We start from the raw sequence: 11197 nt of genomic DNA on the forward strand, positions 1-11197 counted from the left end.
GTGATGAACATGTTCAAAAAGCAAAAGTGGATTGTCTAAGAGGACAACTTGAATCTACGAGGATGAATGAAGGTGAGAACATAACCCAGTACAGTACAAGACTAAAGGAGATTGTCAATCAAATCAAAGGAGCAGGTAGAACTATTGAAGAAAAGGATACAACAAGTAAGTTATTAAGAACCCTTCTACCAGCTTATGCAATCCGAGTCTCTGCAATGAATGAATTGAGGTCTGTACCCAATATGCCAGTTTCTTTAGATGCTACTATCGGTAAGCTACATGCATTTGAGTTAAGTAATTTTGATAACAGTGGGTCTTCGGTAAATAAAGTTGAATCTGCATTCAATTCTTTTCATATTGATGAATCTGATGGTTACAATAATAGAATGAGTAAATACACTGAAGGGGATCACAATGGAGCAAGTGAAAGATTTCGTAAGAATATGGAAAAAGTGCACAAACTGTATGAGGAAATCAGAAAGCAAGAAGAGTTTGAAGCACTATTAGCCAGAAGGCTACCGAGAGGCAAAGGTAAGTATAAAGGAAAACTACCTTTGAAATGTTTTAACTGTGATAGAATTGGACATATGGCTTCTAACTGTCTTGACAAAGAATCTAGTGAAAAGAGAGATTATCGAGATGACAGACAGAAAGATAATCATTACAAAAGACACCGAGACTTCAGGAGAAGAGATAAAAAGACATGCCTAATAGCTGATGAGGAATCAAATGATGATAAATCAGATGAAACTGATAGAGAGGAAGTTGTTTATGTGGCTATTAAAGATGGATCAAATGAAGAAAGGTATGAAGAAAAAGCCCTAATATCTCACATAAGTAAAAATGATTCTTGGATCATAGATAGTGGATGTTCACATCACATGACAGGTGATAAACACAAGTTTGTTATATTAGAAGATTATGATGGAGGTTATGTAAGATTTGGTAATGATGCACCATGTCCAGTAAGAGGTAAAGGATCTATAACACTTCTTGACAATGCAAAATGTAATGATGTCTATTGGGTTGAAGGTTTGAAATACAATTTGTTGAGTGTAGCACAGCTAAACAATACAGGATACTGAATAGAATTTCAGAATGGAATTGTCAAAGTTCATGACAAGCATGGAAAGTTAGCTGCTACTGGGACACAAACAAAAGGTAACACATTTCACCTTGACTCAACTCGGAATAATTGTCTTTATGCAAAGATAGATGATACCTGGTTATGGCATAAAAGGTTTTGTCATGTAAATTTTGATAATCTGATCAAAATAAGTAAGAAGCACCGAGTAAGAGGTCTACTGAGTCTTGAGAAACCTGAGAATGCTATATGTCGAGGATGCCAGATGGGAAAGATGACAAGATCAAGCTTTACAAGTAAGTCTTACACTTCTAAGGGAATTTTAGATCTTGTGCATACTGATCTTTGTGGTCCTATGAAAGTTCAAAGTTATTATGGTGACAAATATTTCATATTATTTGTGGATGATTATTCAAGGATGATGTCAGTTATGTTTTTAAAAGAAAAATCAGAAGCTTTTCAAATGTTTAAATGGTACAAGGTAAGAGTTGAAAATGAAACAGGAAGACAACTGAAATGTCTTAGATCAGATAGAGGAGGAGAGTTCACATCTGATGAGTTTAACTTATACTGCAATGATCATGGTATTAAAAGACAAGTCTCTGCACCGAGAACTCCACAACAAAATGGAATAGCTGAGAGAAGAAACAGATCTATTGTGGATTGTGCCAGAACCTTGATGATAGAAAAGAAGGTACCTCAAGCATTTTGGAGAGAGGCAATAAGCACAGCAGTTTACACCCTGAACCGAGTACAACTGAAGAAAGGAACTTTGAAGACACCTTATGAAATTTGGTATGATAAGAAACCTAATGTAAATTATTTTAAAATCTTTGGAAGTAGATGCTACGTACACAAAGATGACAGAAATGGTAAGTTTGATCAGAAAAGTGAAGAAGGAACATTTCTAGGTTATTCTTCTAGAAGCAAAGCATTTAAATGTTTGATCAAATCATCTAACAAAATAGTAGAAATTGCAAATATAAAAATTGATGAATTTGCAGAAAGAAATGATGAAGGAAATTCCAAGGAACCAGAAGATTATGAAGGATTTGTATATGTTCAACTGAGAAGTTCTACCGTGAAGACTGCTGAAGGAAATGAAGAAAATATCCAGTTACCGAGTGATGAAGAAGATCATACAGAGCCTATCGAGCCTATATTAGCCAAGTATGTCAGAAGGAATCATGCATCAAGTTAGATTATAGGAGATAAGGATGATCCAGTGATGACAAGGAATAAACTGAGACAGAACACATGTCTGATATCTGAATTTGAACCGAGGATAGTGAAAGAGGCATTCAACAGTGAAGATTGGATAAATGCTATGACAGAAGAAATTGATCAAATCAAGAAAAATGACACATGGACACTGGTCCCAAGACCGAAGGACAAAAATGTAATCGGTACAAAGTGGATTTTCAGAAACAAGTTAAATGAAAAAGGTGAGGTCATTCGAAATAAAGCAAGACTAGTTTGCAAAGGTTATGCTCAAGAAGAAGGAATTGATTATGGTGAGACTTTTGCACCTGTGGCAAGACTTGAAGGAGTAAGAACATTGTTGGCATATGCTGCTTACAAGAATTTCAAGGTATATCAAATGGATGTCAAATCTGCATTTCTGTATGGTATATTAGAAGAAGAAGTTTTTATTGAACAACCTGAAGGATTTGTTGAAGAAAAGAATAAAGATCAGGTATGTAAATTGAACAAAGCATTATATGGTTTGAAACAAGCACCTAGAGCATGGTATGAAAGATTGCACACTTATTTGATCAAGATTGGTTTTATAAGAACAAGTGAAAAGAACAATATGTACATGAAGAATGATGAAAATGGAATACTGATCTCAGCCATATTTGTTGATGACATTATATTTTGTGGAAATGATTCTCTATGCAAGAACTTTGGAAATGAAATGAGCAAAGAATTTGAGATGTCACTAATCGGTGAGATAAAGTATTTTATAGGTCTACAGATACTGCAAATGAAAGATGAGATCTTCATTACCCAATCCAAGTACATAAAGGAAATCTTGAAGAAATTTGGAATGAAGGATTCAAAACCAGTAAGCACTCCTATGACTACCAACTGTAAACTATCAAAGAATGATGAATCTGCATCTGTTGATGAAACACTTTACCGATCTATGATTGGAAAGTTGCAATATGTTGTTCACAGCAGACCGGATATAGCACATGTAGTAGGTATAGTTGCAAGATTTTCTGCAGATCCCAAAGAAACTCATATGACAGCAATCAAAAGAATCTTCAGATACCTGAGAGGCACTGAGGATTATGGCTTAGCATATCACAAGAGAAATTATTTTGATTTAAAAGTTTATACTGATGCTGATTGGGCAGACAACATTGATGACAGGAAAAACACAAGTGGAGGAGCTTTCTTTTTAGGAGAAAGACTAGTGAGTTGGCTTAGCAAGAAACAAGGATGTGTTTCACAGTCAACAACAGAAGCTGAATATGTTGCTGCAGCATTGAATTGCATTAATATAGCATGGATCAAACAACTGTTGGAAGGTATAAATGAGAAAGTTACCGAGCCAGTAACTATATTCTGTGACAATACTAGTGCCATTAACATTTCAAAGAATCCTGTTATGCACTCTAAGACAAACCACATCTCTATCAAATATCATTATCTTAGAGAAGAAGTTCAAGAGAAGAAAGTGGTGTCAGAATATGTTAGCACAAAGGAACAAATAGCAGACATCTTCACCAAGTCACTGCCTAGGGACACTTTTGAGTATCTCAGAAGCAAGTTAGATGTCCTACCCCTATCTTCCACTCACTGATCGAGTTCGGTGAAAGCATCAATTCGATGACTCTACAGAATATCTTTTAGGAGTTGATGCTGATTTACACACTTTAGGAGGTTTTCTAAAGGTGTGCAAGAAATAATATCAGAGAACAGGAATTGAAGACAAAATGCTCTGACCGAGACTGAGTAGATACATAACAGCAAGGAATTCACTTCTCAGCGGAAGAAATCATGTTTTAGTTCTTTACTTCTTGACATTGTTGTCAAAGGGGGAGAAGACTGATGAACAAAAAAGGAGAAGACTGATGTATGAGGGAGAAATCTGATAACAGGGAGAGCATTTCAGCATTTCACAACAATTTGAATCTGAATCAATTAGGTCAAATCAATTGGTTTTGCCATCAATGCCAAAGGGGGAGATTGTTGGCATTATAACAGACAAAGGGAGATTGTTGGCATTCCAATTACAATAAGAGATTGTTGGCATTTCAATAAGGATATTGAGAAGGTTGTTGATGATTATGGATATAACTGATTAAGGATATTTACTGTCTTAATATTATTATTTTGTCATTGATGTCAAGAAATTGATTTTCTGATTCAGTATGATGTTGCCATATCTTAAGAAGTATGTTTTGAAGAGAATTAAGATGTCGATAAAAGACATAGAAAGAATATGATGAATAAGGGGAGGAATAAGTTATTCAATGGGCAACTATTACCGAGTTAGACAATGATGAGATCATGATGTTTAGATTGTTTTGATATCCTACATATGCTATTGATTGTAAGGTTAATACTATTCTATGTTACCGAGCAAAGAACCTAGTCGGTAAACCCTAAGGAACCTAGTCGGTAAACCCTAAGGTTATCGCTATCGGTTAATGAAGGTGGAATGTCTACCGAGTGAAGTTTAGTATTCACCGAGTTGCAACCGAGTGATAACAAAATGCATTGAATGAATAAAAGCGTTATTTAATGATGGAAGCTGATGAGCTGGTTATGATTAAATGATTGATACAACGTGCATGAAGTTTGTTAAGAATCTATGGCAATGAAAGATCGGCAGGAAGATCTACAGCTCAGATTGAACCGCAATACCTTAGCACAAGTTCCAAGAAATGTATGCAAGTTCCAAGGCGAGGTAAAACGTTTTCAGATCGAAGGATACATTGAACCTGGTCAAGTTTGAAAATCTGATGGCTATGATTGATCATGGAAAATGTGATCAAGGAGATTAAGCGGTTAGCAAATTGTTTATAAATAAGGAACTGTTGATAAACAATGTATGCAGACAAATGTAAGCACAGGGATGCTACATAGTGATTACCGAGCACAAAAGCTTGAAGACCTATTTGATTAATAGAGTATAGAGCCCAGCAGAAGGACAAGATAAGTCCTATTACTAGATTGTATTGAGCAAATAAGAATCTGCTTTAGCATTTTTAGATGTGAAGTTGCAGATATATTTTTATTACTGTTATTTTGTGAAGTAACAGAAAATCTCTGAACCGAGTGGACTTAACAATCTTATTTGTAAAACCCTCTAGCAAGGTGACATTCTGATTGAGTGTTTGAAATCCTTTAACAAGGTCACTTCTAACAAGGTGAAGATCCTAACAGATTTGAGGGAAATCCCTTAACCGGGTCACATCTAGCAATGTGTTTGTAATTTTTAACAGGATTTGCTTTTAACCGAGCATACTCTAGAAGAGTATATTTCTTAGTGGGTCCGAAATCCTATAGTGGTTTTTCCCTATTTGGGTTTCCACGTTAAATCTGGTGTTATATGTTTTGTGATCTTATCTGTTTATGAGTCTGCATGCTTTACTGTTTTTCTGATAAGGTTACCGAGGCTGAATCTGTTGTTTTTATGGAAGATTAAGTTTGGATGATTCACCCCCCCCCTCTCATCTTGTTAGCTTGGCATCTGTACTAAACATTTAGTATCAGAACTATCATTTGGTCAAGATGAACATCCTCCATCAACTACTGCCAAGAAGATAGTCAGAAGCCATCAACTACTGCCAGGAAGATAGTCAGAAGTGGAATTGTAGTAGTTGTCGGCTTCCCTCCTGCCATCCATTGCTTGGAGCTGATCATGGAATGTGCAAAGCATTATGGTAAGCTCTTGGCAAGTCTCATTGCTGAATCAATCGGTGAAGCTTTTGGAATCCCAACATTCCAGTCCATGATGTATAAAACCAAGGAAAGAGTGACTTTGATTTATGATTCTGGCTTTGAGAGATGCGTCAAAATCATCAATAGATTATGATCTTGTGCTAATGATGAGCCAGGTTATGGGATGTCCACAGGCTTACATCTTTGAATGTTGGATGTTTTACTTCATTGGAGAAGTAATGGAGGGCATAAAGGTGGTAGATTGGGCAATTAGCAACAACCTGGACGAGCAACTGAGGAATTTAAATCAGCCCCAATCTTTCTACATGAGCTCTTATGTTATCTACATGTTGGCTAAAATGGGCAAATTCAACGGACTAGTAGGCAAAGGACCCATGGGATGCGGTCTAGAACAACTGAAGGTCCATGAGTGCTTCCGCAATTGCACTTATATGACCCTACTTTCAAGAAAGCAAGCTAGTCCTTCACTATGTATATTGCTAGATCTTTGCAAGGAAGAGTTCACACAAGGTTGTTGCAAGAGGCAAGGAAGTTGGTAAAGAAGTATGGGGCCGAGTACATTCAATTTCCAAAATTTACTTACATCTGGGTCCAAGGATTCTCTACCTAGCCATATAAACTCCCAAGATATCTAATAGACAAGGTGGTGCTATTGGAAGTAACTAGATTGTTGACTGCCTATGACAAGATTCAAAAGAAGAAGAAGATTGGGCTCAAACTTCCAATTGTCATAGGAGATTATGATGAAATGTATCCATCATTGGTGACAGTGGAAAAGACAACAAATGAATTGATATTCTACCACCTAGCACCTCATACCGCAAGGACATTTTTTGATCCGTATGATAAGGGTGGTAGTTGGCATAAAGCACAGGAACAAGATTCAGCTGGAAAATTATTGGGCTAACACCAAAGATTACTATGAAATCAGAAAGATGATTTTCTCCAGATTGCCTCTTAAATTGAATACCGTTCAGTCGGATTAGGAAAAGGAGAAGGATAAGATAATTCAGGCGCCTAACTGGTCAGAGCCAGAAGTTGATGATTTAGATGTTTTAAGTAGGCCAGTTATGAAGTTCACTAGGCACTGGGTTGAACGACACATCGCTAAATTGAAAGCAAAGAATGTTCGCCTAACTTAAAACCTAATGGGAGACTTGGAATCCTAGGATGAGGTCATTGAAGGATCATCAAGAGCTCAAGCCCAAGAAGAAGCAATTCCACAGGAAAGGATGGAACGAGGAAAAGAGAAAAGTGTTCTTAGGAATTCGCAAGGAAGGAAAAGGAAGGAGGTTCAAAGAGAGGAACCACAATAGAAGATGCCAAGGTTGGAGGAAGTGTAGTCGCCTAGTAGTTCTTCAAGTGTTCAGGAAGTTGACATCTTCACAGGAGAAGTAACGGGAAATCAGCTGCAGGGTGAAGACTAGGACATTTCACAGGCATGGGATACTCTCAATGTTAGTGTCTCTTGAAGACCCGTTCAACAAAGGAATGAAAGACAACACCTTCCTCCAAATACAAATTAACAAGCTCAAGATTGTTTCAGGGAAACAAACATGGGAGACTTAGGACCTTTTGAGGAAGTTTCACAAGAATAGGAACAATTGGAAATACAAGATCAGCAGGTAGTCACCCCAGATTGGTTGAAGGAAAGGATGAGGAAAGAGCCAGAAGAAGAGATGGATCCTGCACTTGAGATTGAAGAATTTCTAAACAGGATAAGCAAGCCAACAGATAAGAAGATAGCGAAGAAATTCTCTAAAGTTATGAGAGATGAATCATGATCTAGGACTTTGCATATAGTTGTTCCCAAGGTTGACAAAGACAAAAATGAGATTACTTCAGATGAGCACGATGTTACAATAGTTAACTTGGGGCGTGCCACCAAGGCACAAGTAATAGAGGAATTTGATGAGTCTTCCTTAGCATTGTAGTAGCAGATGAAGAAAGTGGAAGAGAAAAACAAGAAGTTGAAGAGTGAAAACAAAGCCTTGTCTGAGTATGTGCGGTGCTTGATGCGTCCATTCAGAGAGGAAGATCAAACTTTTGTTCCTCTCTCTTCTCTTCCGAAGGAATCTGTGGGTGGGCTTGAAGAAATAAGGAAAATGGCTCAATGTTCTAAGGAATGGGTAGAAGACGTCTTCACTACAACTTGCAAATTCATCGAGGACTTGGCTCATTTCTGCTGGAGGATCTTGGCTACTTGGGCAGATTGGAAAGCGTGGACAATTCATGGGAGGATGTGCACATTTATCAAGACTTGACAATTCCACGCCTTGAGGCACTAATGGAGACTTCTAGATAGACATTGATTGATGGAAAAGTCATAAGGGAAAACAAGGCATATGATTTCCCTCGGTGGTTCTATACAATAAGCATTGGAAAAGAATTCTCTGAAAGGTCCAACAGGGACTCAACATTCTTGAGGACATTGGTCAAAAAGTTTCAGGAGGAAATGCTCAATGTTGTTGAGGCATTGTTTGCAAGAAGATTAATTGATGAGGAGTTGACAGTGGACAACGTGAAGATAGGTTGCATGAATTCTTCTTCGTGGAATCCTTCTCAAAGGAACATTTGGAAAATGTTTCCTTGTTCTCAAGCACAATGCACAAGACTCAGGAGGCTGTGCCAAGATGGGAGGAGTTTTTCTCCAAGTGTGAAAAGGATATTGCCATGTTGGAATTCAAATTGGAGACAGTGCCAAGTGTCTCTGTAGGAGAGGTCAAGGCCATCGTGATTAGATTCATCACATTTGCCATCAAAGAAAGGGGTAATGGTGTCCTATTTTGGATGAGAATCTATTAATTGCATAAATGCATGATGGCTCATTTATTGAATAATGGACACCTTGACCAAGTGGTGGGTCATTTATTGCATGGTGGATGCTATATTTAGGAGTTAGTGGGCATTTAACGCTGAGTGGGCAAGATTCTTCATTTATGACCATGCCCACTACTTGGCACTATATTTGGTCATTCTTGGTTAAAGCCTAATTAGGGTTTTGCATGGGCAAAACTTAGCCGTTGATTTTATTGTAATCGGCGCCGTCCATTTTCATTTTGGGGCCTATAAAAGGGGTTCACCCCTTCATTTGTAAGAGAGGGAGAATTTGTAAGAAATTGTTGTTGAAGGCTATCAAGATAATAAGAGTGATTCATTGATTTTGGTGATTACTTGAGTTGTTTTGAAGTTGCATGGTTTCTCTTCCTCGCTTAGATTAGATTTGTTTCCAAGAACTTAGATGAATGAGATAGATAGCATTATTTTATTGTGAAATCATACGTTCATACCTTTTGTAAGTAGATTTCTATTTGTAGTGCAAGGTTGGACTGAGCCTTTTGAATGTGTGTTTAACTTCAATCATCGAATGAATATTGTTCGTCTTGATCGTATTCATTGGCGATATGAAAATCTTATGCACAACCTTTGAAGATTGCACCTCTCTATGCATAGTTGTCTAATGTTGGTGAAACAAAGTGTGGTCGATTTCACTTGAGCCTTTGTTATCTTTTGAGTTCCTTAGGCTAGATTAGAATCTCTCTAAACCCTTCCTATTTAATTTCCGCATATCTTATTGAGAAAACATTTCCAAAAAAAGAGCTATCTATTGCCAAACTATTTGCAAAATCTCCTTGAAATCTAGGTTTTTTCAAAGTCCTTTTCACTGCATGTAAGCCCCCTTGGATTACCAGCAAAACATCAAGCCAAACGAGCTCATATCCAACATAAAGTCGCAAGTACGCAATAGGAACTTTGGAGTCGCCTCTATGATCTTCATAATCTTAGCATACGAGGGGGTATTTGCTCAAGAGAGGATAGGGTGACCGTTGGAAACTTTATTGTGTGTTGGTGTGGTCATAAAACGCCCGTCAACAGGTATATGATATATTGATTTTAACATGCTAAGGGTTAAATCTGTGTTTTGATTATTTAGGACAGGTCTTAAAAATTTCTTAGTTACTAAATTTAATTGATTTTTTTTCAAAACTTTTGTTATTCAATCCATTTTCCTTTTGAATTTCTTAGAATGATGGCTAAATCTCATAATAAGTATTGGAGAAACTTGAACAACTCTAGTAAAATACCATTAATTTTTTCCTGTATCATTTCAATATAGGAACCATGGGGAAAAGTGCTAGCTTGTTCTTAAATACTCTTTTTTTTGGTAATTTTGACAGTTGATTACATTGAGTTTTGTATCAACCAGTCAGTTTCTTGTCTATATATGCTCCGCAAAATTTAAAAAGAAACATGCCGTATATGTATCTGTATTCCAGTTTCTTTTGGTCCTCCGAGTCTGAACATTTTCCATGAAGAACTAACAGTGACCATTCAGGTAACCAATTGGGATGGAAGCAATTTGGCTTTGTCTGGAGATGGTGATGGAAGACAAAAAATCATTCCAAGAGGTGGTGGTATACTTGTAACGAACAAGATCTTGCATGCTAGATTATTGCATATGATATAGTTGGGGTTAGAAATTATTTGCAAAATAGAAGTTATTAAAAACCCATTTAATGTTAGGTAAATTCTAAATTAGGTTTTTTTAAACCTCACAATTTGAGTTGTACGCCATAAAGCTCACTTTTGATACTTAAATAAATGGAGGAGGAATTCGTTACTATGAACTTGATATGACAAGATTTCGGATATGCTTTTATATTCTCTCAACCTTGGAAATTATTCAATTCAATATGTTTCTGAATTGTGGGTATATATCTACAATATACACAATGTAACTACATACAACGTGCCACTGTTTTAGACAGATGTTTATTCTTTAAGAATAATTCATTGGTTTGAGTATCTATTTTTGAATTTTCCTACATTACTTAGATCCATGAAATGGTTTGTATCTTATTTAAAAAAAACTTCTGTATTGAAGACATCATATTATTGAGTAAGCTTGAGCTCCTGGAAATAAAAATAAATGGTGTATGCATGCTTGAATATTTGGATGAGGCCATATTATTGGAGTAAGCTTGAGCTCTCGGAAATAAAAAGAAATTGTGTAGTTATGCTTGAATATTTCGATGTCCATATTCAGTGCTTGTAGTAGGCTTGTAGTAGGCTTTATATGCTTATTTCAACATTAAACATGTAATAAAGTTTTACTTGAATCATCATAAATTGTAAATCATGTTCACAGTTTGAAAAAAATGAACAAACACAGAAGAAAATAATGTCTTAAAC

The 11197-nt window shown here is 36.5% G+C and overlaps 1 protein-coding gene across 1 annotated transcript in view; it reads left to right on the forward strand.

The window, feature by feature from the left end:
* LOC131056462 (putative PAP-specific phosphatase, mitochondrial) overlaps nucleotides 1-10810 on the forward strand; it is a 127820-nt gene extending 117010 nt beyond the window's left edge. The window contains exon 9 of the mRNA XM_057990793.2: nucleotides 10341-10810. Coding sequence (XP_057846776.2) covers nucleotides 10341-10472 — 132 coding nt within the window. The 3' untranslated portion in view covers nucleotides 10473-10810. The remainder of the gene's footprint in view (nucleotides 1-10340) is intronic.
* Nucleotides 10811-11197: the final 387 nt, after the last annotated feature.

Source organism: Cryptomeria japonica, chromosome 6 (genome assembly GCF_030272615.1).
Source record: "Cryptomeria japonica chromosome 6, Sugi_1.0, whole genome shotgun sequence".
Classification (NCBI taxonomy): domain Eukaryota; kingdom Viridiplantae; phylum Streptophyta; class Pinopsida; order Cupressales; family Cupressaceae; genus Cryptomeria; species Cryptomeria japonica.